Source organism: Musa acuminata, chromosome BXJ1-3, assembly GCF_036884655.1.
Source record: "Musa acuminata AAA Group cultivar baxijiao chromosome BXJ1-3, Cavendish_Baxijiao_AAA, whole genome shotgun sequence".
Taxonomy (NCBI): Eukaryota; Viridiplantae; Streptophyta; class Magnoliopsida; order Zingiberales; family Musaceae; genus Musa; species Musa acuminata.
Genome location: NC_088329.1, coordinates 11482026 through 11502714, shown reverse-complemented (window position 1 = coordinate 11502714; position 20689 = coordinate 11482026). Strand labels below are relative to the sequence as shown.

General features: G+C 38.8%; 2 protein-coding genes across 2 annotated transcripts; both read right to left on the bottom strand.

Moving 5' to 3' along the window:
• Positions 1 to 79: 79 nt before the first annotated feature.
• On the bottom strand, positions 80 to 8002 carry LOC135623065 (pentatricopeptide repeat-containing protein At5g27270-like). Its single transcript, XM_065125575.1, has 8 exons — positions 7370 to 8002; positions 4989 to 6393; positions 4475 to 4786; positions 3765 to 3869; positions 3605 to 3692; positions 3369 to 3490; positions 3116 to 3180; positions 80 to 1293 (listed from the first exon to the last, which is right to left on the bottom strand). Exons 1-8 carry the CDS (start codon positions 7925 to 7927, stop codon positions 739 to 741), a joined length of 3210 nt encoding a protein of 1069 aa, XP_064981647.1. The 5' UTR covers positions 7928 to 8002; the 3' UTR covers positions 80 to 738.
• A 492-nt stretch (positions 8003 to 8494) lies between these two features.
• LOC103973406 (extra-large guanine nucleotide-binding protein 3) lies at positions 8495 to 20689 on the bottom strand. The gene is made up of 9 exons (XM_009387962.3): positions 19215 to 20689; positions 18993 to 19130; positions 16916 to 17020; positions 16612 to 16791; positions 14900 to 15077; positions 12301 to 12560; positions 10397 to 10569; positions 9379 to 9576; positions 8495 to 9086 (listed from the first exon to the last, which is right to left on the bottom strand). Exons 1-9 carry the CDS (start codon positions 20160 to 20162, stop codon positions 8702 to 8704), a joined length of 2565 nt encoding a protein of 854 aa, XP_009386237.2. The 5' UTR covers positions 20163 to 20689; the 3' UTR covers positions 8495 to 8701.

Genomic DNA, 20689 nt, shown 5'->3' with positions numbered 1-20689 from the left:
AACCATGCATGGTTGATGCGATCGTCATGACTCGGCATTCTGCAAACATGCAGATCCTAGTAAATCCTCGAAAAGAAAATTAGAAGAAAAACATCCTCCATCTGCACAAGAATTCTCTCTTTTGGAGTCTGTTTACAAGTGCCCTGACCGAGCGTCGCATTACAAATCTATGCCAGTTAATGGTACATCCAAAAAAGTTAAAAGATCAACATGATACTGAACATCATGGTATTTCTTCGAACCTACCTGCGTTCAACTTGATTTTCCCAGCATACAAGGCAAAAAATTCTTTCAAAACATTTCCATTTGTTGTTCTTGTTAATATATTTCTTTCACCAATCATCTGTTCTCACCAAATGTGGTTGGAGTTGATCTGCATCAGCGGGAGGAATTCTGAAGTTAGCATAGTGCTTGCGGTTAGACATCCTCAACAAAACAGACGAGCACTGCTCTGGAAACACTTCTTTATGGGGTGACCTGGCCAGAAGGATCTCTTGTATCCTGTCAATAGCAATCCACAAATGTGGAATCCAGTAAATGATGTCACTGTGTACAATCTTAGATATCATATTAACCCATCACTCCATCTTGATGTGATCTTTTTCACCACAAATTCACCATGACAACATTTCATGGACACTGCTGTCACCGCTGACTGTATTATTTCTCTTTGGCAGCTTCGAGAGAGGTTTAATCCCCACCTCTTGATCAGCCTCCATAGCATCATCAGGTAATGCATTAAGCTCGAACCTTTGACCCCACTCTCAGGTTTCTCAGAAACAAGAGTCCATTCAGATTTATCGCATCTAGAATGTCCCCAGCCTCAGATTCTTTGCCAGCAAACTCATAAAGATGGGCAGCAGCACTTAATATAAACCCATCAGGCTTTAGGAACTTATTAATGGTTTCAAAGAACGAAAGACCTTTCTCGACAAGCCCATAGTCCATGTATGCTCGCATCATAGTTCTACAGCATGCTAAATCAGGATCCAAGCCTGTTTCTCTCATTTCTCTAATGACTCTTTCTGCCTCAAAAATGAATCCTTCCTTGGTGAAGGCAAAGATTAAATGGTTGAAATGAGCAGATGAGGGAGCGATTCCGTCACCTATCATTCTGCGAATAGTTTTCTCTGCCTCTGAATATTTCTTGCTTTCTGTAAAAGCTCTAACGAGTGCAAGATATGTATGGGAATCTGGAAAATGTCCGATTCTTTGCATGTCTTGGAAAAGATCCTCTGCTTCACGATGAAGTCCGGACGTGGCATAAACATTAATCATCGTGTTGTAACTGATCTGCAAGTACATAAATGACAACAACAAACACTGTATCAAACAAAACAGAAAAATGTTTAAGCATTGGTTATAAATGTGGAGACGCATTCTTGCTTCTTAGTAAGAAAGATAATTTTCTGTGCCAAAAAGGAAAATATCAATTTCTCGACAATACATGATCAATAAACCAAAGTCAACCCTAACAATCAAATTGTGGAATTTTCAAGAGATGCCATAAACCCAGAAAAGTGACACATTCATATACATGTCATGCAGCTTTTATCACACTAATATGAGTGCACAAAAACATACATCGATATCTAAAGCCAATAATCAATATTATCAGAGTACGTCAAGTTAATTGGATATGCGTGCACTCCTTCCTTTAAGCACAAACCTGGGAAAAAAGAAAGCTAGCCTGCTTGACATGTGTTACCATGTCAACTTCTAGCAACAAGGTATGCTGTCACGGTCCAATCCAATGGGATAACTAACCTATAAACTTGATAGACTTGAACCAATAGCTAAAAATACTTATTCTCATCTTAATGTTAGCAAACAAGCTCAATTTTCCTCCCATATCTGATGTGGGCCTACAATAAACTGTCACAGTCTCCCCCAACCTTAAGGATTAACATCCTCATCAAAGCCCATTTCATGCTCATAACTTAGAATCAAAACCTCATACATGCCCAATACTAGATATGCTCTAATACCATATATCACAATCTGACCCAATGAAAGAACTGACTAATTAATGAGCCAAACAATTAAAGCTAAGCCAATGAAAGTAGACATATCTTAGGTCTATAAACCAATTCTTAATTCCCATCCCACATCTAATGTAATACTAACCTACGGGTGTTAGCAGGTGCAACTTTGTTCTATACTAGTGAGTACAGCAAACGAAAGGTAGAAGTTTATAAAATATGCAAATATGTCCCTATATGAAAAAATCTACAACATCACAACAATGAAATGGCCAACAAATGTACAAGTGACAAACCAATTGACTTAGACACTGGTTATTATGAATATCATTAAACTATTGGACTGGTATGCCATGTCAGTATTGATTTAATAAAGCATGTAAAGCCAGGACTAGTAAATACTTAAAACAGTTGGTACAATTTGGTATCTGATTCCATGGGACAAGCATCTTTTTACAAGTTGCAGACTGCTTTTGTCTTGAATCATCTTCACTGAGTATTGATTCAGTGTAGTATGTAAACCATACACCAGCACTTAATTAGACTAGTGAATATTGCTTAAAACAGTTGGTACAATTTAGTATCTGACTCCTAGGCACAAGCATCATTTTACAAATTGCACACTTCTTTTGTCTCGATTCATCTCCAGTGAGTCGCCAAAATAAGCTAATAGCACCACGAACACTTTTGAGAGAACTTAATTTAGGCAGTTCAGAACGACAATGTCAGGAAAACCAGCCCCGATATTCTGTCCTAGTTTTGTAACTGAACCAAAAGCTTTTCTATTATATTAATATAAATAATCTTAATGCATCTGTACCAAGTGAACCTCATAAACCAGCAATGTCAAGAAGTAGCAACTAACAAGCATAGAAAATACTAAACATTCATTAGCAGAAAATGTGTCCATCACATCAACAGACAAGCAATATTAATTTGTATTAAGCTGCAAATCAATTTTCCATAAAATATCTTAAGAATTTAAGGATAATTTTATGCATTTGCTCATTGGTCAAATAACCCATAACAATAATATCTGAAAACCATGCATGCCAAATTCAAAATCAAGATCTCAAGAAAGATAAGATTAGCTGTCAAAACATACTACAGTATTTGTTAGCTTAAATGCATACCCTTCCAGGTAGTATTCCAACTTCCATCATTTTACTAAAGAGTAGAGACGCCTTTTCAGTCCTACCTGCAGGGCCAATAGCATGTACCAGTTAGCTGATTTCTAGGCAAAACTACATCTCAGGCTCGATTTTTCATGCTGTGGTTGGACAACCTAAACAGTAAGATGAACCTATGATGCATTAAGTGGTCGAAAATATCAAATGAAAATGATATGCAGTAACAATTGTTATGACTAAAGGATGAATGTCATACCAGCTTTTCCATAGTAACTAATCATGTTGGTATATGCCTTTTCATCTATTGACAAACCCAAACCTTGTGCAGTATTGAACATCTCAATAGCTTTCTCCAACTTCCCCCGTTGACCATGTACACTGCATTATTTGATATGAAAAAAGCATCATTTACATAAAAAATAAGCAGATATTGACATATAGTGAGACAATTATCCCAAGCAAAATTCCACCTCTTTTGAACATGGACTCTACCTTATCATAGTGTTGTATGTCTGAAGGGATGGAGGTACACCAGATGAAATCATATGATCATATATGCTGACAGCAGAGTGTAATTTACCTGCATTTATCTTGTTAGTTTTTCAGTTAGTTCCACTCAAATAATGGGCATTTTTGGAGGATAATTCCTAACCTGCTTCTAGCATTGACTTGATATAAGTGTTGTAGGCTACAGTATCGAGCTCCATATTAGAATTAAAACTGTCATAAATTATTCTTTCTGCTTCCATATATTTTCCTGACAAAAATAGAGAAGGTAAATGACGATTTATTTGTGGCTAAAAATATAACAAGTTATTTGTGGAAGCCTAAAATGTATAAACAAAGGAACTACCCATTAGGAGGAAAGTACTGTAAAAATTGAACAATTGAACTAATTCTTCACAATTATGCATGATAAAACCAAATCCATACTTGTCCAACCACTTACTGCTATGAAAAGTAAACAATGATCCAATTAAACTTCTGATTCTCTGTGTTCCTCAGGCACTTACAACAACCACCAGCCTCCCAAGGAGAAAATTGTTCTTATATTCTCAACAAGAATAATTTCATGAAGATAAGACCCCAGTTAGTGGTAAATTTTGATTTTTGATTTTTGATTTTGGTATATTAATGTACTTATCCAGATTTACCTACTAAGCATGTAAATGTCATATGAATACTAAATTTATTAACTTTAATTTGTTTAAATCCAATAAAGTACTAAAGAGATATTAGCTGTATCCATATTCTTCCTAATGGTTTAAGATATGCAGTGTATCCTAGTGACTTTGTTACTTGTGCTAGTAGTATTGGCTTAAAATAGGATATGTATATGCAGAGAGAACATCAAATACACACCATTCTTAGTTAAAGTATTGACAAGTATGCTGATGGTAACAGCATCCTGAGTGTATGCTCGATTAATCATTTCTTTATACAGCCGAATTGCTTCATCAACATCTCCACATTTGCAACAAACACCTATCATTGAGTTGTAAGCAGCCTCTGCAGGTTTTGAAGAGTGTGATACAGAGGCAAATACTTCTTGGGCTTGCTTTAATTGGTGGCAACGACCGTAGAGAGTAATCATAGAAGCAACAACTGAATCTTCAGGTATAAATCCTAGATCCAAAATCTGCCTATACAAGGTTTCAACTTCAACTATACTCCCTGCAGCACAGAGAACAACCATTAATATCTGCTAAATAATGAGGGCATTTTTTAAACTGACATTGTTGATAAATAAGCAAAAAAGAATTATCTTTGCTTAAAATTTCCAGGATGTGTATTGAGTAGGGACTAAAGAGTCATATGAAATCTGTTAAGTGCAGATAAGGAGAATAATATAATATCAGCTATACAAGTGGCTTGCCTTCCCTAGCATATTTGCTAATCAGCTGGCTTGCTGTAGATAAACCACCATTTGTCTGACACAAGGATTTCAGAATTTCTTTGGCCTTTTCAGTGTCACCATTTTCCAGATACAAGCAAAGCATTACACTGAAGGCTGTAGCATCTGGTTGCTCCAAGTTCTTCAACAGATTCTCTGCTTTCTGAAGCCCTCCAGCTGCACCATACATCGCCATCAATGATGTCTTTGTGAATTTATCTATGGCCAAGCCAACATTTTCCATCTCCTCCATCAAAATTTCAGCATCATCTATCATCCCCTTTTTGCAATACACTTCCAAAACAGTCTTATATAGGCCTTCATCAAGCTTAATTTCACCGTGCCTTACCTGTGAAATTAATACTTTGGCCTTTTCGAAGAGTCCCAATTTTGCATAAAGTCTAAGCAAGTCATTACAGCAGCCTGCATCAGGAAGCCCCGTTTTGGATAGCATCTGGAATGTTAGTTCAGCAGAAGCCACATCTTCCTTGGCAACATAACAGCGAAGCAAAACATTATGTGCAAAATTTGACAGCTCCACATTTCTTGATCTCATAAGTTCAATAATTCCTACAGCTTCCTCATAATTTCCTACATTAAGATGGACATTAGCCATAGCCACATATGTCTTTTCATCATTAAGAAGACCTATTTTTTCAATTTCTTCAAACATTTTCAGTGCATCCTCATATAGTCCAAGTTTTCCATATATCCTTATGAGAATTCCATATATAACCTCATCAGGGACAATTTTGTTTCTTTCCATCTCTGTAAAGAGTGCCAAAGCTTTGGAGTAATTGGCATTCTTGCAGTGCAACGTCAAAAGTGAAGCTAAAGTGTAGTTACTTGGAATGATCGCCAAAGCTTTCATCTCTTCATAAAGTTGCAATGCATCATCTCCCTTACCATGTTTAACACTTAAAGTAATAAGCAAGCTGTATGTAGCCTCCTCAGGAGTGAAGCCAGATTTTTTCATTTTTCTAAATGCATCAAAAGCATCATCAACCAGGTCTTCCTTGGCATATGAACTAATAATGATTGTATAAGTAAATCGATTAGGCTCTACTGCATCATCCAACATCTGTTTCCAGAGCTCAATAACCTTTTCATGCAGCTTCTGCTTTTGCAAGGATGAAATCATGAAATTAAAAACTGCAACAGAGGGTAAAATATCCCTTCTACGCACAGCAGAATAAAACAACATCATGTCTTTATGCCGTCCCCACCTAGCATATGCACAAAGCATAGTTCCACAAGCAACTTCATCTGGTTCACAACCTGCTTCAAGCATCTCCAAGAAAATTTGTTCAGCAAGTTTGATCTTTCCAACTTGGCCATATATTCTTAGAACAATAGTGTAGACAATAACACTAGGTCTGTAGCACAGCTGCAATGTGCAACAACAGTAATAATGATCATTGTTCAAAAACACGTGTGAGCACAATGCATCCCAGTTGATGTAACAAACTTTTTACTAAAAGTGCACCTTTTATATAATGGGACCGTACAAAAGCATCTTAGTGAACTATTGCAGCACATGCGAGGTTCGTGTTATTAACCAAACCATGAAGTAAAACTCTACACCTAAAACCGAAAAAAAAAACAAGTTTGTGTGATATAGGCAAGATCTTAAAACCACATGTTGGTTTTCTTTGTCAGAATTCTGTAATTGTCAATAAGATAACAGATTCATGGATCAATTTAGTAGTCTGAACACAAAGAACTGGTGAAGTTGTCCAACTTAGAACTTAAGAAATCAAGATACCAGGATTAAGGCCTTTCTGACAAGCAGTATATCTCTTCAATAATAGACTGACTTGTTCTATGGTCTCCCAATTTGTGAAAAAAGAGATTCAAAAATATACAAAATAATCACCATGAGTTAATTACACACCTAGAGAGAGCCATCAAGTACAATAAAACCAAGGGAAACAAACTAATTACATCTATCTGCCTAATAAAATGGCAATAGGGTGGGCAAAAAATTGGAACAAATCACTAGTAATTTAACACCTCTGTGAATTAACCTGCAACAGTCTAATTGACAAAACACTTATGTATATGTTTGACTCGTTTGCTATTTCTCAGAGTTCAAACGGAATCAACCAACCTATCCATTTCCGCCAACCCCCATGACCATCTTACTGAAGGGTTCCCCAGAAACAAGCCTTTTCTTTTCTTTAAGATGCAATGATTCAAACTAGATGACTCAAAATCGGTGTAGAACGAAGCATGCAACGCAGACAGAAATTGATTACTGGAAAAAAAGAACATACATGATTCCAACATGCAATACGACGACACATACGACCAAACATGGAGAAGGCAGACAACAGGATGAAAAGGAAGTCATTTCGACCCACCTGCAGCTTCATCCAGGCAAAGAAGTCTCTGACCTGCCGCCACCCGCGCTGCTCCTTTAGCACAACACACATCTCCCGGAAGCTCAGTTTCGTCACGAACGACGCCATAACCTCCCTCATGTCATACGACCCCTCCGGCCTCCCACCCAGCGCCCGGACCTTCCGAATCGCCGCTACCACGTGTTTCCCGTACAGGTGCCCATCCCTGTCGTCCTCGATCAACTGCGCCATCTGCTCCGGTGTGCGGCGGATCCACCGGGGGGTCTGGGCGCCGCTCCCCTGGTTTCGGCGGAGGCGGCTGAGGTACTGGGCCTTGGCGTGGATGATGCGGCGGGCGTCGTCGTCGGAAAGGGGCTTTCGTGGGTTCCGGCGGTAGGGTCGGGGCCGGGGCCTGCCAGAGTTTCCGTCGCTGAGGCTCCACGGGTCAGAGGCATTGGAGGAGCGGACGGGAGGATTGGAATTGAGAAGCTTGGAGCGGGGCCTGGGCGGCGGCAGACCGAACGGGTTTTGTGGAGGAGAAGTGAAAGGGGATAGGAAAGGGCTCCTGAGGCAATCCATCGCCTATGGTTAGGCTTTCCGCCCGCGCGCGCGCGAGAGAGAGAGAGAGAGAGAGGCCGTCGGGAAGAGGACGAGGACGTCGGTAAAATATCGCGGCGAAGGGGATCGGGGGTTTTGTTCACGTGCTGATCACGTGGTAGTAGTGGGCTCGCAATGGGCCTACTTTTGGGCCATCTATTCAATACCAATAGCTTCTTTGAGTCTAACAAAATAAACATAAAAGAAAATTCTTAAAACCTTCCATATTCATAATATAATAAAACTTTCAAAGGATATTAATGTCAATTTGACTGTTAATTAAAACTCTAATTAGTGCTAAACTAAGTTTTACAGGATATAACTTCAGAGGGACATATGTATACAATTTTGCTCTTTTAAGACCAAATTTTGCTCTTTAAAATGTTAAAGACAAAAAGAAAATTATTCAGAGCATAACAATGCTTTAGAATACTTATTGTAAGAAGAGAGACAAGACACATGGGTTTCATCCATCCTGCCCTCAATATCACAAATTTAAGCTTGGAGAAGACAAGGCTCTCTTCCTTGTAGACCTCAAGTTTCAAGTGCTTCACCAAATGATCTACAAATTTTTATTACAGTTCATGATTCATCACCCAAAGATCCATTAGTATTACAAAGAAGAACAAAGCAGAATAAGATTAATCATCAAGAATAGACTTCAGAAATACATACGGGTCTGAAACACACAAGGACTAAATGGCTGCAAGACTGATAATATACACAGTAGTTCAAGCTGGGAGGCTCTGAGTTTGATCATTCCTGCCTGATAAATGGTGAGGAACTCATCTCTGTGGTGCTGTAAAATGAGTCCTCGATACAATTCTCGTCTCTCTCATTAGCCCACTTAAGCACCTCTCTCATGTACTTGAAGGCTTCGTCCACTGTTGGACGATCTCGTGCCCGAGCTTGCCAAACGAACAACTTCCGATTAGTGATGGATAAGTAGAGATCCTTAAACTTCATGGCAATGTAATAGTAAGCCTGGTGGGCTAGACTCTGGCTGTTCTGGTTAGTCTTCACTGGGGAGAATTCATTGAGCCACTCGCAGGCCGATAAAGGCACACGGTTTATCTTCTCTTCAAATAAGTCATACTTGTTGAGCACGAGCACAAATGGGGTATCTTGGAAGCATGGTTGCCTGGTTAAAATAACCTGAGAGTCAAACATGACTGCAAGTAATGATTATTACTATGAACTCTGTATGATAACAATTATGGGGTGCCATCACTATTCTCCTACCTTTTACTCTCGAAACTAATTTGGAGAAAATAATTCCATTGATCAAACCCTTAACTTTATATGCATTTATAATCACTAAGAAATGATAGCATCTCAATTCGTTTACCAATAGGGACTTAGCTTTTAACTGCAGATTCCAGATAACATCTCAAGAAACAGATATAAGAATTATTTAGAAAGTGAAGTAGCACCTGACTGTCGCCTCGAATAACTCCTTGCTCTGCATCATCTTATTCCGGAGAGGTTTACTACTGTCATTAACATCAGCTGCCAACTGGTCATAGTCACCAAGTGAAACACAGAAGATCACCAGACGGACATCTTCAAACATTTCCACCCATTTGCAGCCCTCATTCATCCCCTTGACGCTTACTCTAATCAGTTGGTATCTGATAAAGAAAAGATGAACAACATGAGCCGAAGATAAGAAAACTGCAATATAGAAACACAAACAAACAAAAGAAGAAGAAAGCAAAAGATCAGACTCGAATAACAATAACACAGAGACCAACAATATGCAAGATTTTTAGCACTACACAAGTGATAGGACCTTTAAACAGAAAGTGTTGAGGACAGAGATCTATTTTGAATATGGGATCTGATTGCTAATATATGAGGACATATGAATTGAACATCAAGATAATCCATTTGTTGATTGTATAAAGCATATGTTTTGCCAGGCGCAGTTCTGTGATTTTCTAGTGTGGCAACCAAGCTTCTCATCTTTTTATCATTTATTGTCCATTCCATGGTTTGCAGTACCAGTCCGTACCGCCCGGTACGACAGGCTTCCGGTACGCGGACCGTCTGTTACCGGTCCGGTACTGTAGCAGTACTGCTACAGTGCTCGGCACGCCTGAATATACCGCTCGGTACACCTGGGTGTACCGAGCAGTATACCGTACCGGTACCGAGCCCAGGTCGAAACTCCGGTACGGTACGGTATTGCGAACCTTGATCCATTCCAACAGCATGTTGCTAATTAATGACATCACTAATTGTCAGAAAGATTAATAATCAGAGGCAAAGCATGCCTTTTGCTTAATTCTCTTTATTAACTTGTTTATGTTTGTGTTATGCCCAATTTATGTAAATACCTTATTTTTAGTAATATTTACTGGTTATAACCATGGTTCAGTCAAAAAAAGTATGGTTCCTCCTAAGTTGGCAGATAAATATAGAAGCAAGAATAAATGATAGAGAAATTACTTGGTAAGTGGTTGGGAGTAAGCATCATGATTGTCATTATAGGGTTCAGACATTGGACTGTGGTCATCAAGTGAGAACTCTATACAAGCCAACCCATTTCCTTGAGTTACTCCTTCTGCGTAGAGTATATCTTTCTCTGAAGGTTCATACTCATTGCTTGACACCTCAATTGCCTGCAACAAAATATTGACATTAATATACACTATAATCCTAGCAAAGTTCTCAAAATAAGTTGACTCAAAATAAATTTATTGATGTTATGTGGAAACAATGTTTTCAGTTCTATTAAAACCAGTTTACTAAAAATAAATACCAGAGAATTTGGAAATTTGTATTTTGAGTTCAATTCTACCTTACCTTTTCTTTGCTATCTTTTGACTCATGTCAGAACATTTTTAATCTAGAAAACATTGATTACAAGAACAGAAAACTCTGTCTCACCTCATCTTTCTACTGCATGCTATCTCCAAAGCATATTTTTGTTTTACAGGTTAGGTTCTGTAGAAACAATGCAGAACACTTGGATCATGTATTTTTAAACAAAAGTATAACTTTAAGGAAACATTTCTTTTTCCTCAAGTTGTAAGCACAACAACCACGAAAGGTAATTACTGACAACGGCTCAAGGGGATGGGCAAATCAAAGTGATACACTAAATCACATCTTAAACAATCATGACCAAGAGTCTTCATGCACAATGTCACAAATTCAAGTCTCAAAGAAGTCCCAGCTTGTACAAGCATTTAAAGTACTTCAAAAATTTTGTTTAGATCAGATTTTAGTTATCTACTTGTCTTATTGACTCAACTGTGAACATGACATGGTTTTACTAGTCTACTGTTTACAAATGGTTGCAGAATATTTATAGGTTTCCTTTTAAATGAAGCCAGAGCAGAAGTTCTGAACAGTTTCAGGGTAAGTTTCAGCTACTTCCATTATGGACATATAGAAAACTAAAAAGTAGTTATAATAAAAATATATCAGAGATGAAAAGAAATGGTGAAAAGTTCTTTTATCATAGACCAGAGAAAATATGATTAAGGTTTTTTGGATACAACCCCCCATGTTGAAAATTAACAATAACCCCTCTCTTTCCCCCCACATTAGCAAATGGCATAAGCTGGCGTTTATGAAGGAAGTGTTATAATAAATCTACAAGGCAAGGAATTACATAAAAAGCCTACTTTTGAATTCAATTCAATGACATCATTTATGTATGGTATGAATGTTAAAGAAAAAATGAACTAAGAAAGGCCTATAGGCATTCAAAAATAAAGATCATTCAGATTCTTTACTTGATCTCATGAATACCAGAAGAAAAAAGTCATTCCACTTAGGAAGACCAATTATTCCATGAAATTTGATAAATCACTACCAGTATCTTAGCTAATATGAAATCCACAAAAATTGTTGAGACAAAACCATGGATCGTTAAAAAAAATGGTTTGGAAGAAGCATGGAAGTATTACTAAAGATGAAGGTTATCATAGACAAGGATTGAAGTAACTCAGAAAACAGCAAAAAGTTCAGGATGAAATATCACAGCTAAGAGTTGGCTCCAAGTGAATATTCAACGATATTTTATTTCTGTAATCTCATATGCACGAGGGGAATTTTTTTTAAACACTAATGCTCTGAAGTCTGAAGAAACTAGAAATATCAGAGAATAAAAGAAAATTTTAACCCCAAGAATGCAAAACTGATAATCTGTCATTCTATCATGGATAAAGGACATTATTTCCTAGGAGTACTAGAACAACAATCAATTAAAATTAACAATTTGATATTGTAAATAATAAAACAGGAATCACAGGACAGATGCATTACTTTGTACCTAAACTGATACTAAATTCTATGTATTTTAGGATTAAAGAAAGCAACTTAACAATTTTGTAGATCAATACCTTGCTCAAAAAGTATCCAGCGATATCTGGAAGATAATGGAGCTCGTTTCTTCTCTTATATGTTTCCTGTATGGCTGGCTCCCTCCACATCTCATCAACCAATGGAGCATACTCACGTGTTGCAGCAGGGAAAAAAGCATCCAAGTCCCCCATGGCCACAATGTCTAAAAGCCAGTCAGAAAACTGCTTTAACCTTCCATTAATCGAGTAAATACAGAGATTTGGCTGACTAGCTTCACTTTTATGTTGGCCTGAAACCCCTGCAAAATGAATTGTTCCAATCATTTTATGAGACTCAAATAGCTTCTCTAACACAAGCATCCAGAGAAAGGAATAATGTGCAAAGGACTGACAAGGACAAATCAAATTTCAGAATCCACTAATGATATACAACATCATAGTCAGTGTGAACAAAAACCAAGTAAAGCACCTCATGCATTAACGAAACAGACAAAGAAACAAGTGCAAAGAGGAAACAAATTTGAGTGGCCGCCTATGTCGAGCCTTCCAAATGATTTTAGGCATGCAAGACAATGTGTCACAAATTGCACAAAGATTTTCTTAATAAAATCACTTGATGGATGGTGGACATGTGAAGACACATGACAAAAGTAGGCCAAAGTCAATGTTGGGAAATACAAAGCATGACAAATTGTGCAAAGTAACTATTTTGGCATGAAATTTTAAGGATATGGACGATTAGCCTTGGCATCATGGTAAGGATACTTCTTGTGAGCAGAGTAACTAGAATTTGTATCATGAAAATAGTCTCTACTTGCAGGGGTAAGACTGCTTATATTAACCCTACCCAAATTCTGCAATTTAATGGGAGCCCTTAAATCAAATCTTAAGGCTGTGTTTAGGGACGAGAGATACAAGAATTTTGGAGACACAATCCAATGATTTAGTAGGATGAATAATAATTAATCATTGTTCTTACTTCATAGTGATTCAACTACCTTCTACAGCGTTAAAATGTTAAAAATTTGAATAAAACAAATGATTTCTAATGGGTAGAGTCAGGACCAGAACTTAAGAAACAGGTTAATTGCAATAGGTTTTATCCTTTAGATAAGCGAAAGACAATGACCTTAGCATTGTCTACTTGATTCAGGATCTATATGTGCTCTTTAAAGAGTGCATTGATTCTTTCTAGATCCCGCATTGGTGGGAGCCACTGGACCACCCTTTAGATGGTCCCCTTAAAGAACCTGGTCTTAACTACTAGTGTACTTGAAGGCCCGAGCACCTCGCTTCACTTCCAAGCGGGGCGCTTCAAAGAGGCACCGCCTGGGCGCTCGCCCGAGTGCCTGGGTTAAACCAGGCAACCGAACCAGGATTTTAGGTCTGGTTCAGTCTTGGTGCTTTAGTTGGTTCAATCGAACCAACTAAAACCGATATCAGCTGTCGCTGCCCAACCCTAACCCTGCTCGTTGCCGCTGCCGCTCCCGCTCCCGCTGCTCGCTACCGTTGCCGCTGTCGCCGCTCCCGCTGCTCGCCACTCCTGCTCCCACTCCCGCTGCTTGCCGCTGTCGCTGCTCGCCGCTGCCTCCTTACACTCCTGCTGCCGCTTCCTCTTTTCTCAGTTAGCACCCCCTTACACTCCTCTTCCTTCTTCTCCTTCTGTATACTGTTAACGGTTAGGGGGTCTCAAGTCGGGGTATCAAGGTGTTGGCGACTCGAGAAGTGATTGTATTGCTTGTGTCTAAGTAAGAAAGTGGAGTTAAGTAGGTTGAGTCAAGTTGCTTCAACGCACTAAAATGATCAATTTCCTGCAATAAGATCCTATCCTATGCTTCTGTGTTCGCTAGTTCCATTTTGAGAGCTCATCTACAACTTACACCTTCCAATCTTTAATCAAAACTATAATCTCGGGCAACGCCTGGTTGCTCTGATTTGAGTAGCTGTTAACAGTATACTAATAATAGTATACGTATTTATTTGATTAATAATATATTATTTTGATTTTGTATCTCAGATTTTCTTAATTTAATAGCATATTTTTATTTAAAATTTTAAATAATTATATTTATTAATTATATTATATATTTCTATATTTTAGCGCCTCGTTTCGCTCGTGCGAGCGCCTGGGCGAGCGCCTAACGCCTCGAGCGTTTTTAGACCTTGGCACCTACCGCTTTTTAAATCACTGTATAAGACCAGTATATACATAAATGACATTATACCGGTTATAATAATTGAACATATTCCAGAGAGCCATTTCACAATGTCATGCAACTGATTCACACTAACTACTAACACAGAAACAAGAAATTACACATACTACATGTATTATGAGGATATCATATTCGATATAATTAAACTTGTATTAACTGATGCAAGACAAGATGTCACCTCTTTTTGTTAGTTTACTGAAAACGATTTCTACAAGCATGTCATGTCAAGCTGTCAATTAACAAATGACCTCTAGCGTATCACAAAGGCAGCCAAAATAGAAAACATGTTAGTGCTTTATATGTGTATGTATATAGGTGTTGCACATGTCATTAAAAATGAAAAAAAACAAACAACTAATACACAAGCAACAATTAGACAGTGGTCTGTGACAAATGAAAAGTGAAACCTATATGCATGTTACCTTCACTGGGATGTTGATCGTGTGAACCTGTCCCTTCCAACCTAGCTAAAGCCTCCTCCTCAAAGCGTTCTCGTCCCTCAAGTAAAATACTTAGATATTTGTACATATTGCTTTGTATCATTAGTTTGATATTCTCCAATTCTTCTTGAGAGAACTTATTTCCATACAAAAACTTTGCCTGTTCAAAACATTAAGCCATCAAATAGAAGTCCAGTCTAAATGGTGTATTCATGATGTAAAAAAGAACCACAAAAGAATATGGATCGCAATGAATCAAAGAGAACTTGTTTTTATACAAAAATTTTGCCTAACAGAAACACTGAGCCATCAAATGGAAGTCCAGACTAAGCAGCATAAATCGAAAAGTGATATAAACATCTTACATCAGGCTATCAACTTCATGGTGAGCTCGAGAGATGTGTTCAGATGACTGAACTTCATGATAATTCTCTTTTTAAGCAATATATGGACTCTGGAACTTTCGGGTTTAGTATATTCATAAATAATCGATTATATTTTTGGAGTATTTTTGGCTTTGAAAATAGATGCCCTAGAGTTCCTGACATATTTACATCACTTGAAATCAATGCAAGAACAGCACAATGCCATGAATTGACTTACAATACATCTAAAATTAATGAAAAGGAGAAGCTATTGTGTAGAAGAGGATGAATAAAGGACCAATAAGGGAAAGTAGGACAGTGAGAGGGAGATGAAATATCAGAAAGCTAAAGGGTGCTTCTAAATTTTCTATGGCATCACAGGTAAACTGCTCCGTATGAATCTCAAAATTAAATAGAAAAGAAAATTAAACTTCTTCTCAAACTAAAATCGTGCTAGACAAGGGACAAATGACCACTGTTTGCAGAAAGAGAACTCCGTCACAAAAGCAAAAATACAAACAAGAATGATAAATATTCAACTAGAAAGATATAGTAACAGATTTGGCAGGTATAATTAAGCCATTTTTAGGAACCAATGTAGCAACAAATTTCCATAAACTTGAAGAGTAACAATGTATCATAAATGACAAAATCAAACATACAATGGCTACACCACTTAACTAATAGCAACATCTGCACAAAAATCAGGCATACAAATTGTACGTTATGAAGAAAGTTTGAACACATTTGATATATGAAAAACGTAACAGTCCTTAGCAGGGTTCCCAATTTCAATGTGCACCGCCCGTAAGAGGATACCGGTACGCGAACCGTCCTCTACCGGGCAGTGCCAGTGTTTTGACCGGTACTGAGGTGTATCGACCGGTACCGCCCTGGATTTCGACCGTTACCGAGACATACCGATCGATACGCCCCGACATAGTAGGTGAAAGTGTTTTTAAGGTTTTAGGGTGTACCATCGGTACGCCCTAGCGTACCGACAATATATACCGGTACGTACTGTATCGAGCAGAGCTCGGTACGCCGATACGGACCGGTATTCAAAACCCTGGTCCTTAGTATCTGATATAGTTAAGCTTTTAAAAACCTAAAACATAGACAGCCAAATTGCTACACCATTTAAGCTAACAGCATGATCTGCATGAATGTATGGATAGAAGCATTCCAGTATAGCACATAATTGATGCTAATTATCTTTACAGATCTTATTTGGATCAAGATTATGCAAAAGATCAAAAGATATCCAGACAATCAGTAATCACAATCCTCTTAAATGTTCAACTAGAACAGTTTGCTGATATATCATACCTGTTTAAAGATAGTGCTTGTGCCAGACCCCTGTGGTCCAAGTAGCAAAAGCTTTTGAATTCTCTGCTCAAGGTAATCAGGTACAGGTCTGGCTACATAGGGAGCCACATTTTTATGATCATTTGGAACTGGATGTGGTACAGGTAAAGAAAACAAAGAACACGCCAATCTTGTCAATGTCTGTCAGGCAACAACACAAGCACAACATTAAGGTGACTATTATCCCAAATATCAGTTGTAACATAAGAGAATACAAATTCAGTCAAATTTGTACAAAAAGTGAATCTTAAATTATTATACACACCGATTCCCAGATATTTCCCCTTATATTATTTTGACCTTCCTCCTCATAACGGCCATCATCGTATACCCAGAAATGTGTATCACGTGGACATTGCACATTAGCAAGCTGCAAAATTGGCATGCATTCAAAAAGTGAATTATTGGAGAACCACGATGGGAATGACAAAAGCTTTGCAAATAATGATAGCAAATGAGACATGGAAACAAATGAAAAAAGAAAGTTTTCAATTCAATTAAAAGGACTGATATGTCAATGTCTGATTCCTGTTTTCTAAATTTCTCACCCTCAAAGCTACAATAAGTGACTTGGTAAATATGCAAGAAAATAGTTCATTCAGACCAATGATGTAGAGAAAAAAATAGAATACGAAGCCAAAATACCCTAATTAGTGAAAGGACAAATAGTTTCAGCCAGGTGAAAAGAAAATGATTGAATACCATGTGATTCCATCAGGCAATGACTGGAACTAACTGGGAATTGCCTGTATAACTGCAGTATTTGGTGTTATTTTCAGAGGACAAACCATAAAGTTATTAAGACCAAGGTATGCAATTTCGAATGGTACCGCCCGATACAGGCGGTATGTACTGGTCTGACGACATACCGATACGTGGACCGCCCGTTACCGGACGGAACGTGCGACAGTACTACAGTAAAAGTAAAAAAAATATTTAAAACCGCTCGGTAACAGTGATACAGTGCTCCAACGATCAAATTGACTGTTGGAGCCCTTTCTCATAGTATTTAAACCATTCTTCTCTCCTATTTCACTCCATTACATTCTCATATTCTCTTAAACTATCTCAAACTCTTTTTTTCTCATATTTGTGCTCTCCTAAACTCTACAAAACAACGATTTATGAATTGAATCGAGGCTAATTTGGGAAGATTAAGAAGAAGAACTTTCTAATCAAGAGGTATGTTTACATAAGGACAATCCGTAATGGACTGAAATACGAACCTTGCACAAGATATTCTTCAAGGCCTGAAAAAGATATGTGATACTATTCTTACCTAATTTATATTGATTTTGCTAAACTTATGCTATTACTATATTTATTTCTAACTTAAAAACCCTATCCTAACTTTTTTTTTATTTTCAGATATTTTCAGAGGGTTTTACACCTAAATTAGGTGTGTCGCTTGGTACACGGTATGGTACCATACCATACCGAGCCAACCTCGAAACACCGGTACGGTACGGTATTGCATACCTTGATTGAGACAACTACCAAATATTCAGAAGGGCAAAATAAAAGTGAAAAAATTCAGTGAAACTTGGTGTAGCTTTAAAATATATGTTTATGTTTTAGTGTCTATCCTCTCAAGAAATACTATTACATATCTTCAATTCTTCATTACAAAGCTCAATGCACAACTCTGAATGCAACAAAAACGACAACAAGAAGTAACTAGGATGTACCAAAATACAGCTCGGCATGAACTTTAACAAATCAACGATTTTGGAACATCACATAAAGATATGAAAATGTAAGGGTCCATGCACACCACAGAAGTTGAACTTGAACCATGGTGCACAGGACCTACATATCCTATGGCAAGTTCATTGTGTGTTAGAATACAAAGTCAAACTAAAAGTGATGTCCACAATGCTGAGCAAGAAACAGTGCGTGGGCACATTGGGGAAAAAAATCTCTTCTGGCCGTATAAGCAAGCAAACATTTGAATGTTAGAAACTTGGATGAAGGAGCATGCATCACTTTTAACTATCACGGACATGAAGATTAACTAACTTCTGAGTCCTCTTTTCCTACTTTTTACTTTTCTTTGTGTAGCTCTTAGCATGAATTAAGCGAGGAACTTTGAATCAGTTCTCAATTCTTCTAGCACCTCAGGCATATTTTCATTAGATGAATCACAACAATTTTCCTGTAGAACTGCACATTGAACTGCTATTGCTGATCAAAATATCTAAAGTGACAAGTCTGGATGCACTGATGACCCTAAAGCGCTAAAGAAACAACTTAAACTGAAAACTAACTCAAAGGGAAAAAGAAGTATTAGAAGGTAGCTGCTTGACAACAAAAAGGTGGCTTTTGAGTGCAACAGTTTCTACCTTAAGCACCTTTAATTCAATTTTTGTAATTTCTCTGCCATTAATATAAACTTCAGTATTCCCATTGCTTGCATCAGCATGAAGCTTCCCAGTAAAATTCAAGTTGGAACTAATGATCCTATTGGGTTTCTCCCCCTCCTGCAAAATGAAGAAGCATAGGCAAAAGATTAGCATGTCTTAACAAGCAAGATGGCAGGGTTCGGAAAAAGCTGATGCACTTGCCTTTCCCCAGAGGCCTGATTCTTTGTCGTACCAATATTTTCCAGGCTTCAACTTTTGCGGTGGTATTGGGCAACTGAGCAACTCTGCCATCTCTTCTGGCCTAAGTGGGAATCCATTCACAATGAGCTGTTTCGGGCGGAGTTGGTTTGCAGGACATTCCTTCTCAGCTTTCAAGATTTGTCTGACCTCCAGTGGACTGAGAAGCCGTGACAATGTCCTCGAACTCTTTCCTAGTCTCAAGCGCTTTGACTCATCAATTGGCTGGCCAATGCAACTAACACACTTCCGCCCCTCTGGCATTGATCCCATGGCTCTGAGCACACAGTAGCTGCAATACCTGGCATCGCAGACCAGACAAACTTCTTTGCTCTCCCACTTCCTCTTGCCACATCTATAACACACTCTTTTCCTCTTTTCCCTCCAGGTGACACCAACATCTCGAGTGGAACCAGACAAATCACTGTAAAGCTCCTTGCTTTCTGATTTCTCCTCAAAAGTGACCACCGACGTCCTCCTTTCCTCGTTCACTGGTTGGCTAGGCTGCCCATTCGGCACGCTATGGGTGGACACTGGAGAATCCGAGCGGGAGGCATCCGAGAATTCTTCGTTCTGCAAGACTGAATCTACAGACTCAGAGCTTCCTGAGGTCTGGGAACTTCGGGGTGGGGGGTCAGCACAGCGAGCAATCCGAGAAACAGGCAAAGGAATTGGATCGACTACGGGGGGAGTGGTGCCATTCACCGAGCTATGTGAACCAGGGGCAGTCTCAGCCGTCGGGATCAAATCGACCGGGTCAACCCTCGGAAGCTCGTACGACACCGGCGGGCCATCGTACTCGATGGCGATGGAGTAGTCGAGGTTGGCCGGTGCCTCCGGTATGGGGGTGCCTGGAGGCAATATCCTCCGTAGCATCTCCTGCCAGCTACTGGCATCCATCGTGTCCGTCATTTCTCCAAGCTCAGCAATCACAGCAATCAAGCCGAACGCTTTCCGCTGGTCACTCTTACCACGGCCCGGATGAAGAACCACAACCAAGTCCCCCCCCCCCCCCACAAGATCCAATCTTGAAAGCTCCAAGGAGCAAACTTCGCAGCGATAGCCTCGAGTAGGCGGAAAACACACAACCTTACGCCGTGCCAAAGAATCTGGAGGCTTTTCTTGGACAAAGCGGCCTGTGGACCAGACCAAAAGGTCTCGGAAGCGGAAGAAAACGGGGAGAACAGTATCAAAAGCACACCTTTTCGCCGCCCAAAGGGATCCACGGCTGTAAACCCGAAAAAGCCCTGGTTGGAGAGGGTAACCCTGGATCGTTGCACCAGACCCAGAACAAAGCTCCACCTTTCTGACGAATTGGATCGAAAACTTGAACTTGTCCGCTGATAGAGAAGGGAAACTGCGGGTCAAAGCCCTAGAAATCGAGCCTGGGAAGAAAATCTAGTTCATAAACAGCTCCTCGGGGAGGATGAAACGAAATC